Below are 24,300 nucleotides of genomic sequence, written 5' to 3'. Positions count from 1 at the left end.
GTAATCAATAAATGCAGTGCAAGAAATGCAAACAAAGTATAAACCTTGGCCGATCAATCTTATTATTTTTATAATGACACTGATTGCATTTCTTCGAATTTCTTAATCTTTTGCGCAGTAGAATAAGCCGGGCTAATTGAAAGCCGGGGATAATTGAAATGAAGCTGTGCTTTCGCACAAAGGAAAACTAGGACGTTGAGCTGTATTTAGAGGATAAAAATGTCACCTGATATCTGTAATCTATGAGGTCGATTGCCTCAAATCGAAAATTGAAAACAGATGTACTGATGTGACATCGATTGCAACAAATTAGAAATTGAAGCGTGTCTTTGAACTGTTAGAGGTCTATTGACACATATTACAAATGAACATTGAGCTGATTGGATTAATTAACACATTCGAAATAAGAATCTGGTCGTGCTATCTCCCATAAACAAGATAAAGCGAGAATGTGTGTCGATCATTGCACACTTTATCTCACCGAGAGATAATGGACGTCTCAGCTGTCGCGATAATTTGAGACTGATCATAATGGACAATCAAAATGGGGATAATATGACCCATTAAGCGTGCTTTTATCTGTTGTTATCAAATTTGTTTGATGAACCAATTTCCGTATCAGGTTGAATTTTTTATATTTACGCATTGCGCCTAGCAACACTTGGCCGCAAGGTGTAAACATCGATGATATTACACATGAAAAAGCCAAAAAATCTTCACCTTATTCCCATTACTGTCATTGTATTGCACATGTGAAAAGATAACTTTACTAAGGAATTGATTTTTAGAAGGGCAACAGAAATATGATGATATTGGGCCTTTCAAATTAAAATTAAAAAATCAAATTTACACATAATCATAATATTTTGTTGCAAGTGTATTGACGCTACGGTTGAGGTCCATGTTCGATAGAACAGACCACTTGAAGATAAAGCGGGACACGGGAGCGATAAAAATATATTAAGCGATGTGTAAAATGATTATTATCTGCTGGCAGGCGTCTGTGTTGACCGGGAGTCATTTACTGAATGAGGCTGGATACTCAAAATAGTATAATGGTAATGGCAGATATATAACTTGATTAATACGTTTGTAGTGATCGACTCCAGAATAAATTACTAGCACTCACTTTTGTTTATTCAAAATTTACGAGAAAATGTGGTTCAAGTTGCAGGAAATTTGTTGGCTTCTCTTCTCTTTTTGTGAAGTGCTCGTCATGATTTAAATTTTCATACGCATCTCCCCACTCTCACTGAGCCAAAAGTCTATATACACCTGCAGATATGATGATTTCGAGTTCTATTGCATTAAACTCTCTCCGAAGTTTTTGTCCTGTAGGTTGTCTTATCCATAGTTAAATAATTAACGAAAGTTTCACACGTGTTAAATTTTCGAGATGAACAAAATTTATTGAAAATAATTCTTGAAATTCATCGAGACGAAGACTTCGGTTTGTAGATCCAAGCAAATTATTGCTCTAGTTGAACACACTGTTTGGTAATTATCAATGCTATTCGTATTGAATTACTTCGCTTAAATTCCACGGGTAATTCAAGCGCAGTTGCGGTAAACGATTGAAAATTGATCGAGTGGCAGGATCAAGAAAATGCTGAGTCATTTCCTTGGATAAGCCAGCTTTCATTTAAGCTCAACCCGGCCAGTGAGAGAGCTAATGGTCGGTTCTAACACAATTTATTAAAATGATGCACCAATAGTTAATTATTCTACATCACTTTACACTCATCTGTTATGAATCACCCCTTAGAAATAATCAATATCCAAATTTGTATATAATTAATAATCCTTTTTTCGCGCTTTAATAAAGTGTTTTCTTGATTATAATTTTTGTGAAGGACACATAGAGTGAGTATTTTTCATCTTTGACATGGATGAGCTCAACCCGTAAAGCTTACTTTCATTCGATGCAAAAATAACTTTGAAAATGAAATACTTTAAATGTATATTTAACGGTAAAATTTTGATTACTTTCCTCTCATTAAATTATAAGCTCGATGAACCGAGTACCAATGTCGGGCACGGGCTTTTTTAAAAAAAGTTGTGCATTTAAGTCTTGCCAAGTTTTCACGCGAAAAGGTATCCTTAATAAACAATTTTTTTTGTGTTTTCAGCCCATCCATTCTTAATGCCAATACGGAAATTAATTGCAAACGATAAAATCTTTATTATACAACGAGCAATATTTCAATGAAAATTCCGTACGTTGACAATTTGTAAGCAGAAAATAGGCTGGCCTTTAGCGGGTACCGAACACAGAAGGTCAATTTACGAGCCTATAATTTCCACGTGTTTCCAGACCAGAAAATATGAGCGGCAAGTTGCTAGTAAACTCGACCCTGAACAAAATGAGTGGTTGCATCCGTGTGAGTGCGGGGAAATGCTTGCAGGTTATCCCCTCGGCAGCTGAACAGGGTTAATTAAATAACAATATTTTTTTTAGTCTAAGTTGATACTAAATTCGAGTTGTTATGAAGGATTTTTAAACTCAAGTAACAACTTTTACAGCTATTTGACTCTGAAATAACCGTGTCACAATTATTTTGAATGTGAATTCTAGTTACCAGACAATAACAGCGTGAATAACAAAATAATAGCGTGAATTATATGAAAAAACAAATCTTGGTTCAGGTTTAACACCTCTTAGCAACAAAGTTCAGACACTGAGCTAAGCTGATGACCGACGCGGAGCGTGCGATCGCCTCAAGAATGTTTGCAAAACGTTCTGTCCAGGTGCGGGACTCTTTTTCAGGGAGTCCGCTCGTCAACTCCGGGAAACTTTTGTCCCACAGACGTACATTGCGTGTATCTACCCCAAGTTATGTAAATGTAACCGGTTTGACCCCAGGCATATGCCACACGATCGTTCCGCGTTACGTAAGTTTGGTCGTCAAGCAAATTCAGGATAATTCAACTGCAACCGGTTTGAGCCGGGCCTATGCCGGATGATCGTTTTGGCGATCGTTTGGGCTTGCTTAAGTTTAGTCGACAAACAAATAAAGTATTAAATAGATGTATTATTGGATGGTTCAAACGTTCGGGCACTGACCTTGGCGGTGACATTTTCAAAAGACCGGTCCTGATATTTTTTTCGTTTTCGTCGGGCAACTCGGCTGCATATTTATGATGGAAGCTGTCTAGCTGTCTATGACGACGTGATCATTTATTTTATTAATGAATATTCATGGAGACATTGTAAACATGATAAATCAGTCGCGTTGGAATATCTCGATTTTGACATTTAGTCATAAACCTCCACACGCGCGATTTACTTGGCAAATTAATAATTTCACACCACGCTGATTAAATGATTTTTTATNCTGTCTCTTATACACATCTAGATGTGTATAAGAGACAGCTTGCATACTCTAAAACTTACTACTCCGACACTTGCATACTCTAAAACTTACTACTCCGACACTGGTTGAGTCTCAGATGTTTTTTGGAAACATAAATGGACACTTTTGAAGGTACTGGTACTTCTCTGACACTTGTATCATCTATTTTCCTACGCTTGTAAACTCCCATCTTATTTGTAGTTTTTACATTCTTAGTTTTCGCTATGCCAGTCACTAATTGTGTAAACTATTCGATTATTGTCTTTAATTTTGTGTCTAGCCAGATCGTTCATTGTCTTGGCTTTTAAGACGTGGGATCACCTGACCTGGCTTACCTAAAATTGCTTGCACTTGTTAGACTAAAATTTTCTGGCCTGTGTTTCTTCGAATCGCTTGATTTGACGAGTCATGAATTAATATTTGGAGTATCCTGTCCAGTATTACTTAACTTGATTAGCCTAGATAATTGCCTGGCCTGAATTGGCTAGAATTTTCTACAATTACTTTAGGTAACTTGCATGGATCCCGGAATTGCACAAAACGATTATCTTATAGACAGTTTGACTCGCCTTCTTCATATTACTTGACCTGACTTACCTAGAATTACGTAACGCAAGTTGCCTATGATCGTTTGACTCGCCTTTTTCATATTACTTGACCTAGCTGGCCTGAGAGTGCCAGGTTCTGAAGGTGACCTCAGAAGCACTGAAATGAAGCCTGGTCTTCAACAACAAAAGCTTCAAGCTGAGTTCATTTAACGGTAAATTAAATGAAGCTAGCAAGTCATGCTGCTTGCGTTTCTCTTTCCCCTCCTTCAGAGAACAGATCAGAAGCGCACCCCTTCACCCGTAATGTTATCCTTATCGTTCGTCTGCCTTATTTTTTATTTTTTTACATTTTCTTTTCCTTTTCTCAAAACTTTCCCAACTTTCCCTTATTTTTCCTGTATCATAATTAGTCCATCTCTTTACTTAAACGTTTTTACAGCCTTCTTCACTGATCTCTTTTACATATCGCTTCTAAACTCCCCAACGTACTTCTTGTTTTTCCATTCTCATTTTTCGCTATGCACGTCACGAATTGTGTAAACTAGTCGATATCTGTTTTACGGCTTGATTTACGTTTTACTATTACTAAATTGACTTACGTTTTACTATTCGATAATTTTTCTACCGTTCATCGATCTAAAAGAAAGGAAAAGAATGGAAGAATTGATGTTGCGGTAAACGATTGAAAATTGATCGAGTGGCAGGATCAAGAAAATGCTGAGTCATTTCCTTGGATAAGCCAGCTTTCATTTAAGCTCAACCCGGCCAGTGAGAGAGCTAATGGTCGGTTCTAACACAATTTATTAAAATGATGCACCAATAGTTAATTATTCTACATCACTTTACACTCATCTGTTATGAATCACCCCTTAGAAATAATCAATATCCAAATTTGTATATAATTAATAATCCTTTTTTCGCGCTTTAATAAAGTGTTTTCTTGATTATAATTTTTGTGAAGGACACATAGAGTGAGTATTTTTCATCTTTGACATGGATGAGCTCAACCCGTAAAGCTTACTTTCATTCGATGCAAAAATAACTTTGAAAATGAAATACTTTAAATGTATATTTAACGGTAAAATTTTGATTACTTTCCTCTCATTAAATTATAAGCTCGATGAACCGAGTACCAATGTCGGGCACGGGCTTTTTTAAAAAAAGTTGTGCATTTAAGTCTTGCCAAGTTTTCACGCGAAAAGGTATCCTTAATAAACAATTTTTTTTGTGTTTTCAGCCCATCCATTCTTAATGCCAATACGGAAATTAATTGCAAACGATAAAATCTTTATTATACAACGAGCAATATTTCAATGAAAATTCCGTACGTTGACAATTTGTAAGCAGAAAATAGGCTGGCCTTTAGCGGGTACCGAACACAGAAGGTCAATTTACGAGCCTATAATTTCCACGTGTTTCCAGACCAGAAAAATATGAGCGGCAAGTTGCTAGTAAACTCGACCCTGAACAAAATGAGTGGTTGCATCCGTGTGAGTGCGGGGAAATGCTTGCAGGTTATCCCCTCGGCAGCTGAACAGGGTTAATTAAATAACAATATTTTTGAGTCTAAGTTGATCCTAAATTCGAGCTCTTATGAAGGACTTTATGAAGGACCCAATTAACAACTTTTACAGTTATTTGACTCTGAAATAACCGTGTCACAATTATTTTGAATGTGAATTCTAGTTACCAGACAATAACAGCGTGAATAACAAAATAATAGCGTGAATTATATGAAAAAACAAATCTTGGTTCAGGTTTAACACCTCTTAGCAACAAAGTTCAGACACTGAGCTAAGCTGATGACCGACGCGGAGCGTGCGATCGCCTCAAGAATGTTTGCAAAACGTTCTGTCCAGGTGCGGGACTCTTTTTCAGGGAGTCCGCTCGTCAACTCCGGGAAACTTTTGTCCCACAGACGTACATTGCGTGTATCTACCCCAAGTTATGTAAATGTAACCGGTTTGACCCCAGGCATATGCCACACGATCGTTCCGCGTTACGTAAGTTTGGTCGTCAAGCAAATTCAGGATAATTCAACTGCAACCGGTTTGAGCCGGGCCTATGCCGGATGATCGTTTTGGCGATCGTTTGGGCTTGCTTAAGTTTAGTCGACAAACAAATAAAGTATTAAATAGATGTATTATTGGATGGTTCAAACGTTCGGGCACTGACCTTGGCGGTGACATTTTCAAAAGACCGGTCCTGATATTTTTTTCGTTTTCGTCGGGCAACTCGGCTGCATATTCATGATGGAAGCTGTCTAGCTATTTATGACGACTTGATCATTTACTTCATTAACGAATATTCATGGAGACATTGTAAATATGTTAAGTCAGTCGCGTTGGAATATCTCGATTTTGACATTTAGTCATAAACCTCCACACGCGCGATTTACTTGGCAAATTAATAATTTCACACCACGCTGATTAAATGATTTTTTATTATATCGGATGAATAGATTTTGTTAACTATTCTGTTGTGAACTTGGGAACGTAATCGAAATGTAGAACTAAAGTGATACCTACAAATGTCTGCGTTAGTTAGGCGAGTCTTAATTTTTCTGTAGAAAATATACTAGGCTGAACTCGATTTCTTTATTTTAATTGTGATAATCACTTCCCTCGAGGTTCTGTTTAGATATATGATTATTCTTATGATATCTAAATGGTCGCAAAAAATAATTGAAACTTAAGATAAAAATTCAAAATTTCTGCCCTATGTATTTACAGAAAGATTCTGAGCCCACTCGTATCCGTTCACAGTGATCAATATTCCTATCATTAGCGTCATTATGTAATTAATCGATTTAATATATTTAAGGATTAATCGTAACCGCCCTTCCAAGAAGTAATTAATTTAGGGTACTTTTTGAATCACTTGTCATATGGTGATTCATCACTTTTCGTTAATGACAATAATTAATAAATGAAAAATAATATCAAGTCTGATAAGAAAAGAGATGACTCTTGAATTTTGTGGTGCAAAAGTATGCTTGTGATCTGACAAATGTTGATGTTGTTGATGATGAGCGAGATAACTTCATACCTAAGGAAATGCTGCCAGGCCGGAGCCTGGATTTCTTATAGTGCTTGTGTCGCAACACGTGCAGCCAGTTGGCCTTGTCAGAGTGATATCCTAGCAGCATTGCTGACGCCTTCGTCATAACGGGATAAAACCTAAGACGTTTTCAAGTCTCCTATTTTGACCATATCACTATGATGCCGTGTTCAATGATCCGGTACGCATTTTTTCCGTTGCGGATATAACGGAAACAAAATTATACTCTAACCATCAAGAAATGGATTAGAAACGACATTTTTACCAGGTGATACATTAATTTTTTTCTAAATTTATCCTTTTATTAAGCTTCTAGATTTTGATATTTCAAATATATTACTACTAGGTACCTAAATTTTCACTTATTGTATCTATCCCTATGTCTTTATGTCACCATTTCAGATATACTGATACATTTTCTGTCAATTTAGGACCTGTAATTTTCGATTGAGAAGAAATGTTGACGATTCAATTTTTTCAATCCTCGGGGCTCGCAATTTAGAAAGGTTTTTATCATGGATGGCCCTAAGGCGAAATGTTGTGTGTCGTTTACGCGAGACAGTTATATCAATTTGATAAGGGTTTGAAAGCTGAAATGTGTTTGAAGTTAAATCCGAATTGATTAGAAATCAATAAATGAAAATATAATTTTGAACTATTTCAAAGCATGAATTAATTTCAGATTAGTACGTTAGATTCGAGATACTTATAACGATTCTGTCGTCTAAATTATTCGACTTATTGCTTATTGATTGATAAAATCGAATCATCAACTACCCTGTTGAACAATCATTTCGACCTGCTGAACCAGATACATGAACAACTTAGGTTTTCATCCCATACGAGCTGAGAGGCTTAATGATAGCTTACATTTTGATGATGGGGAATTCGTCATCATAAGCTGATATGACCATTTCGATAACAATGGTAAGCTAAGGTCATCGATATTATGGGAACCATGGGATGAAAATTACTTAGTAAATGAGAATAAGTATATTTTATATATAATTTTGAAAAGTATATTTTACGGGGATCATTTCCTATTTTTCGTTTCAGCCCCAAGTTGACTGGAGACTCTCAATTTAATATTTTTCTTAATGAATAATTCGTTATGTTTACCTAGCAAGCTAAATTTTCTATTAATCACTACAGAAGCTGAATATTTTAAACTTGTTCCGCCAAAGTAGAATATGTATTATTAAATCAGTACATATGTATTTAGATACATAAGTAATTTTAGAATTTATTCGTATGTGGCTTTGAACTGTGTGCCTGAATCATAAATACCTGAATCGGTAAACTAATTTGGCCTGTTTTAATCGATATTGAAATAAATAGGGTTGAATTTCACCCGATAATAAAATTTATTTTATGCTCTCGTCTCTGAATGTTTTAGCTGTGTAGTGACACCGCATGATCCTATACACCACAGGTGTCTTCAAAAGCACCGATAATAATTAGGGCTAATGCATTCAAATGTCCACTATTCTGAATTAGAAATGAAAATTTTCAAGCTACCGTTAATTTGCCTTCGTAAAATTAATCTCAATAGAGTATTTCTGCAGCATATCTCTTCTCTGCTTCTTGTAAAATTCAGGGTAAAGTTGAACTTTGTCCTAATATATTTTACTTGACCCAGCGCAAGATTTCCTTGATGTCGATGTTTGCATGGTCGTTTTGAAAAATCATAATTTACTGCTGTGAAATATTTTAATTGTAAGAATTTTTCTTGGTGTTTCAAATGGGAAGAACAGGTTATTTCCCTACAAAATTTCTCTCATTATAACCACTTCTTCAAATCATGAATCAAAGGAACTATGAATCCTGTAAATCTCTGTTAAATCAGGTTTTACTCAGCGTCATTGTTTTATGTCAGCGTTGATAAAAAACAAATTTATTAGATAAGTAAAGGCGGCGATGACGAGAAAATCAAATGAATATGGGTATTTCAAAGAGGCCACTGACACGAACCAATGTTAAAAAAAATCTGCAGTTTACTTTGAAAAATCTGCCATTCGGAGAAGCTATAGATGCCCTCTGTCTATCGTCTGCGGCTGCAAATTGGACCAGAACTTGCCATTTCACGGGCCCCAATATGGGCTTCAATTCTGCAAGCGTAAATTAAATTCTTTGGACGACGCGGTCGACATCCATTTTTATTGAGCTCTGTTTGTGGCTTCCATTCCGTGTTTCATTGTTTGTTGGAAGCTATTATTTACATGTGATTTATACCCTGCGTGATTACCTGGAAGCAGTGCTTAAATTAATAGTGGGTAGCAGAACATATTTGTGACATTAGACGGATTTTGAAAGTGTATACTTAATAAAGTTAATCTCGATTACAGTTTCTTTGTGAATTTGTTTTGTATGAAAAATACGTGTAAATTACAATTGTATTTTTCAAGTTTTGGCGAGGAATCTATACGCTTGATACCTGCCTTTATGGGACAGCTGCGTGGGAAACCTCGATCTGTCCTCTACGCTCTTTTCAATTATTCAATTGCGTATAATTTATGCCGAAATTTCAAGTTTTATATTCACACTTCTCCAAAAATATTTCTCAATTAACAAAAACTTTACGGATCAACCAAAAACGGACTTATTTTGTCGTAAAATGCAGAAATTTTTACGTTCACTTTATAATTATTCGGTTCATGCAGTTTCATCGTTAATTTATTACCATTACAACCCATTAATATCTTGCTAGCAATCGTGGTCAATTATAACGCGTCCATACTTGGCCTTATACAACCTGCGGGCAAACTGATTCACCGAACTACAGGACAAACTATTCCGAGAACTCCAGTTCCCGGATTTTCTTATCAAGCTTCTTATTACTAAATAAAAACTTAAATGTTAGAGACTTGGTTGACAAGATTCGTGTCTTGTGGCCGTTTTCCACTTCGAACCTTAGACGCGAAATTATCTTTGCGCGAATGTCACATGAAGAAATTAAATGCTTGTCATTGACGTTCTAACATGTCACATGCATGGGTAAAAAATATTGATAAATATTCATTTTCCCTGGCTAAAAAGCGGAAAAGCACTACCGATGATATAATGGAGACGAAAATAAATCATAATAACATATATATACAGTAAATGTGAGTCAAGTTTATCCGATTATGCGTATCTTCGTGCAGAAATTGGACCCGATTTAATTTTCGCTTGGGAGGTCCAATCAACCATTGCAGAAAGTTCATAATCACATAGATTGTGGTAATTACCAGCGTTGCTTTCTTAGAAATGCTTAGCCCTAAGGCTGTGGGTGTCTACATTCTGTAAGTCGTCCTGCTAAGGCGCGTGGTTTGTCTTCGCGGATCTCACCGTTAGAACAACACGCAGCCTCGCTCTGAAATTGCAGGCTGCCCGCCTGGCTTCGTCCTGGGGTTCTCAGACCTCAAACCCTTTCGTGGTGCGACCTGCCCTGTTTTCGCCGAACCTTTTGTGTTACTGCGCGTGTTTCTATGAACTTTTTCGAGTTCCCTTGCGAATCCTTTGGTTCCGGAATATAATCTATGTTTTTGTGGGTTTGGTTCATTTGTGTAAACTTTTGTTCCATCGTGGCCTGAATTTTGTTCATGTTCTCATAGCATGTTACTCCTATATTAAATGAGTATTTTGTGCTGGCAAGAAATTTTGTTTAATGTTTGCCGTGTTGTGTCGAAGTATTCGCATCAAAATTTTTTAATTCAGTTGTTGAGAACAGTAATAATTTCGAAGCAATACTGTCAAGGAGCCCTCACGGTTCCTAAAGATTGTTATAATTGCCACTAGAGACGCGCCTGTCCTTGCTTTTTCTTCACCATCCTTGGGTCCTTTTACCTTGAGTTCGTTATGTTAGTTGCAGATTAAAACTTCGTTTGCAATGCAATATCACTAAAAAAAGCCTACTTGTGAGCGCTTCACGGAAACTGGAAAGGCTGTTGCGTGGGCTGAGTTTTTTTTTGTAGGACCTTGTCACTGGAAACTAGAATTGTGCTGGGGATAAATAAGTTGCACTTGCTGGAATTTCGATTCAATGCGTTAATTAGTACTTCTATGAATAACGCGGGTTTTTGCATTTATCTCATTTTCTTTTCTTGTTACTAATTTTATTTACTTATGTTTTAAAGTCAGCCCTGACATTTTTTTCTGTTAATTTAATTAAATTCATATATAAGTGAGCGGCAATATTTATGTCTGAAATCTTCTATTTCACGAGCGTTATTTAGTGATGTCGCACTGACGAAAATACTTAATTATTCACTCGCATGAAAGTTATTCAAACGTTCATGAATACCTCAAACAAACTATGCGCTTAATTCGGTCGTCTTTATTAGCAAATGCTTCAACCTGTTTAGCAGAAATTATTTCGGAAGTATATCGTCCTTCAGATGTTTTTTTGTACTAGTTGAAGAACTTTTGGTTTTATGAAGTTAATCCTTGTTTTGGTGTGTTTACAAAAACCTCTGTCAAAACTAAACTTTACCCTAGTGAGAAACGTTTTATTGGATCTAAATGAAAATTATCTCGCTTCCAGGAGAAATTCAGTGGCCTAAAATGGGTTAAATTTTAGTTTCAAACAAGTTAGAGATAGAGTTTAATTTATTTTACGGAAAAAACTCATTGTATTGAAATCTTTTCAGTTGATTATTTCAGCTTTTTATTTTGATACAATTCAATTTCTTACGGCCAGCTAATTTCATATTAAAGTTACTGAAGGAGCTTTGCAAAAATAAATTTATTTCATATTTCCTTATACTTTGATTCAAATTCCGAATTCTGCTAGCCGCATCTCGAGTATAGAAGAAAAATTGGTTATGCGTGATTTATTGTCGAGTACATTAAAAAAAATTGATTCAGTTTGCCATTTTTGCTTCTCAATTTCAATTTGTTCTTGAATGACATCGAATTTGTCCTTCACGTTGAGCTGAACAAGTCTCGCGCACACTCGTCTCCCCTCACATGCGCTACAAATAGAACGCGGCTACCCTCACTACAAAGGCAGCGAAGTGGACTCGCTTGTTCGCTGCGAAGTCGTGCTATCGCCGGTAGAAAATTGTGACGTCACTTGTGTGGAGACTTATTTGTTAACTTCGAGAAGCTGGGTTGATATCTGGAGAAAAAGATAACATAATGTTTCACATGTTGATTGTATCAACTATTTTTTTTTGTTTGTCATAGCTGCTAGTTTCATACGTAAGTCATCGATCTCATTCCATATGTTAGCCAAAGCATTGCAGCAACTAAAATCATAAGTTAGTCACACCATTTTAGTTCCATATGAGAGCCATAGTACCCAACAACGGGCCTGCAAGAACATAGATGCACGTGATGTTCTGCGTAGATTAATTTTTTATGACGTAAAATTATGCCTATTTTACTTTAATTTTCGAAAAATTATGTTATCGGAGCTCTACCTAAGAGCGTCCGACTTCGATTACGTTCACCACAGCTGCTTCACGTTGGTACCTAACTAAACATTAATGCTTGATTTGCCAATGTTTTCGAAAGTAAAATTGGGCTGATTTCCATTGTGATTGTTGGACCCTAAATCCACAAATAGAACCGTATATATTTTTTGATGAATTAAATTCATTTTTGCATTCCATCTTTTCGAAATTTCAATTGTATAATGTAAATGACATTTTTCTCTGTAAATCTGAACAAATTTCACGTTATCAATGGCATCCATCGCAGTCACAGAGTTAGTATGGGTCTTGAGATTTTACTTCGTTTGCCAAGATATTATAATATATANGAATTGTGTAAACTAGTCGATATCTGTTTTACGGCTTGATTTACGTTTTACTATTACTAAATTGACTTACGTTTTACTATTCGATAATTTTTCTACCGTTCATCGATCTAAAAGAAAGGAAAAGAATGGAAGAATTGAAAGGGTTTGAATCCCATCCATCCAGTGAATGCCATACGTGCGATCTCTTGGTTTACTGCTAAGAATTCAATTTGTTAGAGTGGAAGCGAAAATAAAAGTGGGTTATATTGGTAGAAATAATCTCATATTTTTTGAAACTATGTTGTTCCGTTTGAAAAATCATATAGAAAACAAGTCATTCAGAATAAATCAGCTCTGCCTTCTGTTTGGCCTAGGCCTATTGCACGGAGTTTTGATATTTCATTATGGTGTATATTCTCTTACAGAAATTGAAGTATTAATTGTTATATTTTTAGTGCATTTTCTCATTTATGAAAAAAAGGCACCATGGTGCTCGCCATGTCCGTCCGTCAGTCTATCTGTCCGTCCGTGACTTCACGTTTTCGTCGACGAGAAAATGCGCTCTCTGTCACTCAATGCAGTGTACTGAGTTATATTTTTTTATGGTTGGTTATATTAAAAATGTTGTTTCATGAATTCGATAAGTTTTTCCTGCTCTTAATTGGTGGTTTACTCAATCTATGGTTCACGATGACGATTTTCAAAGAGTGTCGCGAATCGCTTAACAGTACGCGGAGTTTGACAGTTAATAGTGGGGGTTCTTTGTTGTTAGTATGGGCGTTTATAGGTGTTATGAATTGATCATCAAGCTCGAGTCAATTCAATCGACAAGACCTCTATTGAATTTTTCGACCACTAGGTGAAGGTGACAAGCATTAGTGGGAAAAACGATCTACTATATGAATACATTTCATATTGAATCATGTTCCTTCATTCGACAACTTCACGAAAAAATCTTCTTACTTTAATGTCAGATAAGAATTTTCGACACAGCAGCAACATCTAATAGTTTTCGTGGCATTTAATAGTGCACGTACAAGGTCAATTTTACGTTCAAGTCATTGCCTGTCAAATTCTACGCACTGAAGTGCGCCAAAAAAATTAGGATGCCATACAACAAAATACAGATGCTTTACTTTGAGCACCATTGTGAGCTATTAGGCTTCAAAAACACATTAAGCTTTAAGAACACATGTTATTGAGCTCAGATCGAAATACTGTAAGCGTAGTTTGACTAATTTGAACGTCGGTATTCGTTTCCATAGTCACATTATTAATATTTATCTCACAAAATCCCCCCCCCATAAACTGTACTGCAATCAACCCTACATATGTTAATTCGCTATACCAAAGTTGTATCTGCACTACATACTAACGACACACTGTAGCCACTGAACAACAACACAAACGTGGCACAAATGCCACTGTAACATCACGCAAACGCCACACAAAATCCACACCAACGCCCTACATATGTTAATTCGCTATACCAAAGTTGTATCTGCACTACATACTAACGACACACTGTAGCCACTGAACAACAACACAAACGTGGCACAAATGCCACTGCAACATCACACAAACGCCACACAAAATCCCCACCAATAACGCCACATATGGCACTTCCGATGCCCACTCAAGATGAAGCATGCCACGTCATACTAGGCTGAACTCTAAAGCTTTCTCCGGTGCTGAGGGCAAATAAGACTTTTGCTGCCACTCGCAACTGCAGCAAGAAAGAAATGGCGCAAAAAACCCGTTGCTTGCTGACGATCTCTTGTGGATTTTATGTTCAAGCAGCCGTAGGCAGCGCCTCCTGCTCCGACTCGTGCATTGCTCTGAATGTTGTGTAGTGTAATTAGTAAATAATTGTTTTGCTTCTAAACTAACTTAAATTCCAGTAGAAAACTCAAATGCAGGTTCGATTTAACGGGAATGCGCAGGTTATTTAACGCTGGATTTTGTATAGCCATCACTAAGGCAAAAATATTTTTTTAAAAGGAATTATTTTGAAGGAATAAATACAGCGTGTAATTACTGTAATTTATCGGACAATCCCTCTGCTAATATAATACATCATAAGCGCATTTATATCACAGGATTTGAGACCGTGATAAAATATAATAACACTGCTGTCATGAACCTGACATATGCTTGACAGACAAGCTCCTGCTTTGACGTTGTAATGGTCTGCTTACCAAGAACAGGACTCCTCCGCTTAAAACTTGCTAGGTTTCGGCAACCCTCTATAAACCTGTATCGATAATTTAAGAATGTGCACCTATCTGTAACTGCCGGAAATTTATAGACAACTTTTTATACTATTTTCTAAAAATTTGCTATTAGTCTGAGTTTTGTTCTTTCATTATGAGATGAAGCGGGTGAAAATCTGTGAGTAGATCCTGTTAGTGCCGTCGTCTGCAACGGCCGCAATTTGAGGATGAATTTCACGAGGGGTAGCGAGTGTAATAATGGTGACTGTTTCTGTTCAGGATGAACTTGGTTGATTTCGGTGTCGCTTTATATATAGTTGATCGTATTAGGGGATGAAATATGTATACTTATTTCAATTTATTCGCAAAACTTTCCGTTCTTATGCGTATAACCAAAAGTTCTATCAATTTAAATCCTAAGAGAATTTATTTTTAATTGGCTATAGACTAAACTAAATACAGAGTAAATATTAGACTAAAGAAATACAAAAAATTTGAATACTGCAGTTCCAGTTTTAATTTATACATAGTAGGCGCCGAAACTGAATATTTAGGAGGCCAAAAATTTCTATCCCTGACGCCTGCAGATCTTGAGCTATTCAAGGAAGCCAGAAAGTGTTTCCGAAGTTCCTAAATATCCATTGAAAAAGACATCTACGTTCTGTATGATGCAACAACGCGTCTTTTAAGCGCTTTTTCTCATTTATGGAAAAAATGCCCTATTGTGTTCGCCATGTCCGTCTGTCTGTCTGTCTGTCTGTCTGTCTGTCCGTCCGTCCTTCTGTCCGTCCGTCCGTGACCTCAAGTATTCGTCGACGAGAAAATGCGCTCTCTGTCACTCACTGCAGTGAGTACTGAGTTATATTTTTTCTTTTGAATTAGTATCTCCGCAAACCCAGGCAGGTATTTATTTCTCAATGCATCCACGAGAATAATCATCGAGGTCTTTTCATCGCGTAATTGAAGTTTCCTCTCGCCGTTTGCAGGCTCCTCGGGCGTTCGCTCCCTACGTACGGTAAGGAAAGGGACGCAGTTTCACTTTCATTTTCAAAGTCATCAAAGTCATTTCCTGCTGCAGAAATCTGACAAATCTGTCACTCGCATGAATATTTTTGTGGAATAGATATTGTCATCATAGAATAATTAATTATACGTATGTGTCATTCTGGAATAGATGAATTATTGAACAGGACACGGCGCGTATTCTTAAAATCGAGTAATATCGGCATCGAAAATAGTTGAATTTTAGAAAAATTCAGTTCAGATAATAAAAGTCAAATTTTACTGGCACCAAAGTTTCCCTACACTACATATCGGACCATTTCAGTTCACTCACCGTATACACGTTCACTCGAGTCGCGCTGCTTCTTCGTAAACTGCGTTGATGTTTTTTGCAATTATATTTGATTCTGCATTTTGGATATCATATATTCCCGAATAAGATTCAATCCGAAATTTTGTGGTCGCAATGCATGATTATGTTTTATTATGTATGTTAAATTGAAAATTTTGTACTCAGTAAGCGCCAAACGAAGCGTTTGACGTGTGACCCACGCAGATTTTCGACAACATTTTATCTCCATTATGCGCAGTATATAAGTTATAATTTACAGCGCAACAAATATAATGTTCACTGCACCGCGTGTCATTTGCAATGCATATATAGAGTGTCTTGTGCAGCGAATCATTGGTCATTTGCAACATATGAAGTATCATGTATGATGCAGCAATTATCAAGTATGATTTATCAAGTATCACGTACGATGCATCAAGTATCATGTATGATGCATCAAGTATCGTGTATCATGCATTAATTATCATGTATGAAGCATCAAGTATCATGTATGATTCATCAAGTATCATGTATGACGCATCAATTATCATGTATGATGCATCAATTATCATGTATGATGCATCAAGTATCATGTATAATTCATCAAGTATCATGTATGATTCATCAAGTATCATGTACGATGCATCAAGTGTCATGTATGATGCATCAAGTATCGTTTATCCTGCATCAATTATCATATATGATTCATCAAGTATCATGTATGACGCATCAAGTATCCTGTATAGTGCACAATTTACCATGTGCAGCGCATAGAGTATCATGTATAGTGCACCATTTGCCATGTGCAGTGCATAGAGTATCATGTATAGTGCACCATTTACCATGTGCAGCGCATAGAGTATCATGTACACACTACATGCANAAACTGCCTCCTAAACGCACGCTGGGTTGCAACGATAGACCGGCCACTAGAAAAGTACACAGAGACTGCGAACGCGCGCTCCTCTCTCGACCACTGCATGGTCGCAACTGAACTGAGTGGACGAAAAACTTCATAGCCCGCGCACCATATTGCGCATGGCGCCACCTTCCTAGGACTAGTGGCCGCCACGTGGCGCGCAATTCAAATAAGTAAGTTCCCGCGCCGCACCCTGTATTTTCCTTTCTGTGTGCTGCTCCCCTATAGGTAGCTATAACGTTACATTTCGCTCTCACTTTCATACGAGTAACCCACTGCAGCGGGTGGGGAGAACGTGAGGGGGGGGGGAACCCCTAAAGAGTGTTACTACGACAGGAAAATCGTTCATTGAAGCGTCGGAAGCACATCGTTGTCTCGTAACCTTGACGTGCCAGCCACGGGGGCGGGGAGCTGTGGTGGGAAGGAGGTTATCGCACTCTGAGCGATGGCTCTCGAAAGTTGCGTGAATTTCATACCTGACATTCACGAATTAAAATTCACGTTGATACATGAAGATCGCGTGCATTGGATTTTGACACCTACAAGTGAAGTATCATGTAACAGCAATTTAAACAATACAAATAATACATATAACAAGATATATATGAGAAATAGGCATGAACATTTATAGAATATTAACTTAACATATGAAACCGAAGAAGAAATAAAGTGGGTATAAAAGGCCCATTCCGATAGTGCGGGAAAATCGGGTAACACTTTTTATTCAAGTGCACGATAAAAGTTGGAATACTGGAACGATTGAATGGTCCAAATGTTGTAAGATAAAGTATTGAACGCATGACTTGTCTTACAAAATATTGAATATCATAACTCAACTGCCACTTGACTCGATGTGTACCGCAGCGTGCTAATGATGCATTTAGTTGTGAACCAATTCACTTAGATAATAGGGTACCGTCGTGTGGGCTTAATCTGACCACGCTTTTGTTATCTTTATGTTCGTTTCTTGCTGACGTGGCACTTGCACTCCATTGAACCTGCTTATGGCATCAGTTCTGCTTCAGTTTATGTATGCATTCTGAAATTTTGTTCCAAAGAAAATAAGACATATGTGTAGCAGCTAATTACAATGTTCAATAGTTGAATATGAGAAATTAGACCATATGCTACGAGATTGATTGCTTTCACAGTGTTTTCTATACTAAATTTAGGCTTAGCGTCGCTGCTCAATTCAATGATTCCCTTAGGTAAACAAACTATTATTTATATATAGAGAATTATTTTCAATGCTCGCACTTTTTTCAAAAGAAGTTATGCATATTCATGGCACTTTTAATGATGCAAAAAATTGATACTCTGATCATTATGCATAACTTACACAGGCAACAAACGACGATGAATATAATATACCAAGATGAACAAGATGAATTTTTAATCAGGAGTTGAATGCAATGAATGGATTAACTTGTGGTTCACGACGCTGTGTTTAGCTGCTGCGAACTAGCAGTGCTCATGCCGTGCGAGTGACGAGTGAAGTTCAGGCGCCGCTGATAGAGCAGTTCTCACTTCCGCATGCTGGGCGCAGAAAGCCAACCCGTGCTTGTGCCGGCACAACCTTGGGTCACAATTCTAGTGCGCCGGGGTGCCATTTGTTGCTGTTGTGTTGGTCATTTATGACACTTAGGTCATCTGTGACAATTTTGTCATTTGTGGCATTTTTTTATTCATGAAAATTTCGTCTTTTGTGGTATTTTTGTCATTTGCGACTTGGTGACCTTTTTGTCATTTGTGGCATTTTGTCATTTGTGAATGTTAGACTGTTTGTGACGATAAGGGCCTTTGAAACACTGGTATATTTTATGACTTGAGTAATTTTGCTGAAATTTAGAGATTTAAATTTTTGATATCTTATGCAAATGGGTCAGTTAGAACAATTTATCTAGCTGGAGTAAATTTATATCTTTGATTTGATGATCACAATTTCGTAAGAACGTGTTGGTGCCACTTGACATGCATGAACTATTACATGCATTTATAACTATTGAAATGCTTGATCACTTTGAAAGAAATATTAATTATAGGCTGAAATTTCACTTTACTCATCCATTTGAGAATCTATCAAATAAATGCAGAAATTTCTAAAATTCGATCATTTCTACAATTTCTACCCACATAAGTTTCATTTGTAAGACGTTATCGTTTGTCTCAATTTGAAGTTCTTGTGGCAGATAATTCAAAACTGATGCCTGAACCTGATTTGGTTAAATAATTTTGTACAATAAAGTTCGAAATTAGGAAAAACTGCTGTGTTTTCCGGGTGGGAGCAATGAGTGTGACACAAGGAAGCGTTACTCTCAGGCTGTAACGGACAAGCCTCCATGGAAATCTGGTAAAAGCCCATTGTTCTAGACGTCATGGTTCCTTCTTACGCTTCCTCGAATTCGCAATTTTTTTAGTTTAAGCAAGAAACGTTTACGAATCTTTCTAAGGATTTTCTTCTTTACTTAATATGCATAATAGCTTGCGTTATCGGGCGCGTATCTCATCTTTATCGATTACTTATCCCATATCTGTCTAGCACGTACTATAGTCCTCTTTGCAAAGAAACTATCTCTCATTCATGGGTTCGTAGTCCTCCATTAGCGCTTTATCTCGTTTTATCGAGCACGTGGCTCTCCTTCATCGTGCTCAAAGCTCTCCTTCATCGAGCTCAAAGCACTCCTTCATCGTGCACGTTGTGTCATCTTAATTATATATATTAAGGATGTCACCTTTTGCTGTACATTTTCCTCTTTCTTCCGAGCGATCCTCGCTCACTTTGGTACGGTCACATTTTATCACGAGCATTCACAGTTCATCGGGCGGAGCATTTAGGTTTCGCTCCGAAAACCGTATCCACGCTTAATCCTTGCATTTTGATCCTATCATGTTGCATTTGGTTAATCACAAATTTTAAGACCCCATGCAGCTAGAGGACGTATAAATTATCTTTAATGAGGTTCAGAAATTACAAATATACGAATTTGTTTCAATTTCATACCAGACTTCAATGTTTATTTCCCTAACTATGATAAATTAGACTGACCTTTTTCCGTATGCATCACAAAGAGTGTTTTTAGGAACATCATTCATTACAGAGTTTTCAGATTGTTCCCTCGTGGCAGTGGAGGGTTAGTTGGAGGAGAAGCTCTGCGTTTCCCTTTCACGAAATAAGCTGTTCCATGTCGGATAAATTTTTATTTTACTATGTAAATTTAAGTTTCACTTGCAAGTTGATATGGCTCATCGCCTGCATTACAATGACTTGCACCAAGGATCAGCTTGAGCAAATGAGCTTTCAGTTGGCAGATGTGCTTGGAGATTATGCAAGTCATTAACTTGCATTTCCTTGGGTAAAGTGTTTCTCATTCTGCAGTGCTTTCATTTCAGGTTAAATAAATTCATTAACATTTTACCTCTAGCATTTGTATAATTGCTATCTGGAATTCTTAAAACTGATTTAGCGTAAGTTTTCCTTTCACAAAACTATCAAATCACTAAATATTTTCCATATTGCTTAGACTGCCATCGAAAACGGGTTTGCATTTCCTTTGATAGTTATGATTAAAATTTATTGTTGTGCTATCCTCCAGATGATGGGCAACTGTGCGGTGGCCCAGGTTGTGATGGCCGAAGGTGGCAGCTTCTTGTCCATCAACATGGGCTACGCCGTAGCGGTCACTCTTGGCGTCATGGTGTCAGGAGGCGTGAGTGGTGGACACATCAACCCGGCCGTCAGGTTTGTCCATCATTTAATGTTGTTCAATGTTAAGTTCTTGGAGATTGTAGTTTTGCAAACTCTCATTAGCTTGAGTTGTAATTTCAGAAGGGAAAGTTGAAAAAACGTGTAGAGGAGTATTGTTAAAAATTTATTAAATAATTGATACCTGAATTAATAAACCATGTGATTTAAACTTGTATTAAACATATCGGTTCAAATGGCAGGAATTATTTGTCAATGTAATCAAGTAATAAAGATAATTGTGAATCGATCCACCTAATAACGATGGTTGGCCACTTTCGTGTCATTTGGCACTAGATGTGTTGGCACCTTTATCATTACATGCTACACAGTTTTCGCTATTTAGGTTGTTAACATGTATCGTTGTCAATACTAGCATTTATCAATAAACATTTTATGCCATACCATCTATCACATGCAGTATATACTTTACTCCATTTCAACATTTATAGCAGCTGTACGGAGTATCGAAATATGTTACTCATTTAGCATTCTTCAAAACGCACAGTTGACAATATACACGGAAGGCATTAGTGACGACGTTCCTATGGGTCATAAAAAACCAGCGACGCGATCTGTCACTTTCTCTTTAGGTTACGTAAGGCGATGCTGACGCCGCACTGCCTTCACCTTATTTGTGAACTATTTCTTCAAGTTTATCAACAATATAGCATGCATTTCAAAATATTTATTTGGGCTGGTAACTATACCAGACAAAATCATTTGCTCGTGGTACTCTCATTTTTTTGTGCTTCTTGTTGATGACGTGGGCTAGACATTGGCAATAATTTTGACAAAAACGTTGTCTCTCATTTGTGTTTTTTCTATTAGAGGTCTGGCGTTTTGGATGAAAATGTTGCTCTCAAACAGTGCCTAAAAACCTTATCGCACTTGTACTGTTCCCGTTTATGCAAATGAGAAGAAAACCCAATATTTTGATTTATTTAGCGCTTGTCTTTGTTTCAAGTCTTCGATTCTATGTACAATGTACACCTTGCATCATGCCATCACTTGTGCATCCAAGAAATAGCTCACGCGTTCAGACCGCTTGGGGCAGTCATTCCAAGACAACGTTGTTTTATTTCACATCTTTCCATCCCAGTGATCTGGATATTTTTTTTCGACGATGCAGTTGAAATTTTAGTTTTAAGTGGCTTCACCTTTGTTTCATTTAATGGGTTCACTTGTGAATTCATGAACTGTGTTGAAATTTTAATGTTTTAACATCTTTCCTGTTAGACCTTAGCATATTTCATTTTGCAGTACTAACTTTTCTCAACTACTGAACTTGTACTTTGTCGTAACTTTACTTGTACTTAAACCCTATTTCCCTTACTTTCCATAGTTGTTACTTTACCTGGTGACATGCCCAACATTTGTGTCACCTTTGCGTAAAATTGGACAGAATTTGAACGCAAGTGAAGTTCCTAGTTATAATTTACTTTTAAAAATATATTTAAAAATATTCCTTAAATTATTGCCAGGATTTTGCAATATTTAAAATGAATTATTCATTTTTTATGCATTTCAGTGTGGCGCTGGCCGTGTTCGGCAAGTTCCCGTGGGCGAAAGTACCGATCTTTATAGTGGCGCAGTACACAGGTGCCTTCCTCGGTGCCTTCATGGTTTTCCTCGTCTACAGAAGTGAGTTCTTGACATGACAAATCCAGCCGTGATTTTAGGCTATGTCTCTGTAATCTATTACTTGATTTCATTTGTTCTTTATGTACGGTGTTGCTAACTGGTCGGTAGCACCACTGTAACAGGTTGCTTTTCTTTGCAACCCTTTATTCATTTAGGCAAGTGCATTTATGCTTTATGCATTTAGGCAAGTGAGGTCAAATATATTCTAAATAAAATTTTAGACGGCAAATGAGATTGGATAGTTTACAGAGCTTATTTTGTCAACTTTGCAGACGCACTGGACGCGTTCGACCCTGGCCGGACACTGGCGAGCGCTGGTATCTTCGCTACGTATCCCGGGTCGGTGGTGAACTCAACCGGCGAAGTGGTAGACAACTTCCTGTACAGCGGCAACGGCATGGCAGATCAGGTTCGCTTTTTTTTTGTCAAATTACTGTTCGTGTGACATTGATTCATGCAGGAGGAGATATTGAGATTTGGTGGAATTTCTTAGCGGTTTCCTTGTTTCTTGTTGATCTTGCGGCTTGAGCAAGCTAATGATATTTGTAGTTGCTTACTGGAGGAGTTGATGAATTGTTAGTCTTACTAGGAACGAAGTGATGACTTAGGCCGTGTGGACTCTGATAGTTAAATTTCTTATTTTTTTGTGAATAAACTATTTCTAAAAACTAGTTGAAAATTTCTAATGAACTTTGATTTACTATCACGCAAGCCAATTTCTCTTGCGTGATTGCATAACTAATTCCTGGAACCTGGAGCAATTTTTTACATTATTCAATTATATAGTACGGGGATCACAGTTGGTCGTTAAGATCTGTCTTCTATTATACTGAGCTAAACATATTTTCATGTTTTACTAAGGTACAATTTACAAATAATAATTCCTTCGTCATTAGTATTTTGTGCCACCGAAACATATGTTGTTCACTTGTTATGTGATTCCAGGTTGTGGGGACTGCCATGTTGCTGCTATGCGTATGTGCCATCACTGATCCCCGCAACATGGGGATTCCCAAGCCCATGATCCCCGCCGCCGTGGGCACAGTAGTGCTGGGCATTGGGCTCAGCCTGGGGCTCAACTGCGGGTACGCAATCAACCCCGCCAGGGACCTGGGGCCCCGGCTGTTCACCCTCGTCGCGGGGTGGGGCGCTGAGCCCTTCACGTAAGTCGTATATTGTGGATACCAATGACTTGTAATACAGAATATTTATCGGGCTTTAATTAATTGATTTATAAAAAGCATTTAAAACTGCTTGGGCTTGAGGAATTCTTTGACTGTCTGACTCGAGTTGTGTATGATACATGAATAGATTTTCAGCTTCGATTCTCGATTAAAAACTTTTAAGTGTGCATTCCTGCATTATCTATGGAAATAAAATTATTTTTACTAACATTTATATGATATTAGAAGAATTTAGATGTAAATTATTTGTTCAGAGCTATGACAGCCGATGGGGTGACATGGTGGTGGATCCCTGTGGTCGGACCACACTTGGGTTTGCGCGGAAGGATGGTATTCTTAAGTAAACTTGATAATGGGTCGTTAAAAACTCACGTATGAGAGTATTCCGTAATGAGCGCCAGGAAAAGAGCCAATATCAGTCTAAAGCTGTTCAAAATATATTTATGTCATAAAGATTTCAGGTTATAAACAATTGAGTATCTAATTTATACAATATTGCCTGAATAAGGCCACATTTGATTGGCTTTCATTATATTTGAAACGACCCTAATTTGTGGCAATATTCATGTGAGTTCGTTGAAA

General features: G+C 37.2%; 1 protein-coding gene across 1 annotated transcript in view; it reads left to right on the top strand.

Annotated features, from left to right (window-relative positions):
* Positions 1 to 24,096, top strand: part of LOC108682383 (aquaporin-10-like) — a 34,100-nt gene extending 10,004 nt beyond the window's left edge. The window contains exons 2-6 of the mRNA XM_018171538.2: positions 20,742 to 20,887; positions 22,422 to 22,534; positions 22,807 to 22,943; positions 23,480 to 23,697; positions 23,973 to 24,096. Coding sequence (XP_018027027.1) covers positions 20,742 to 20,887; positions 22,422 to 22,534; positions 22,807 to 22,943; positions 23,480 to 23,697; positions 23,973 to 24,096 — 738 coding nt within the window. The remainder of the gene's footprint in view (positions 1 to 20,741; positions 20,888 to 22,421; positions 22,535 to 22,806; positions 22,944 to 23,479; positions 23,698 to 23,972) is intronic.
* Positions 24,097 to 24,300: the final 204 nt, after the last annotated feature.

The sequence above is a fragment of the Hyalella azteca genome, unplaced genomic scaffold (assembly GCF_000764305.2).
Source record: "Hyalella azteca isolate HAZT.00-mixed unplaced genomic scaffold, Hazt_2.0.2 contig16293, whole genome shotgun sequence".
NCBI lineage: Eukaryota > Metazoa > Arthropoda > Malacostraca > Amphipoda > Hyalellidae > Hyalella > Hyalella azteca.
Note: the sequence above shows the minus strand (reverse complement) of the source record. Positions and strands in the feature narration are given on the sequence as shown.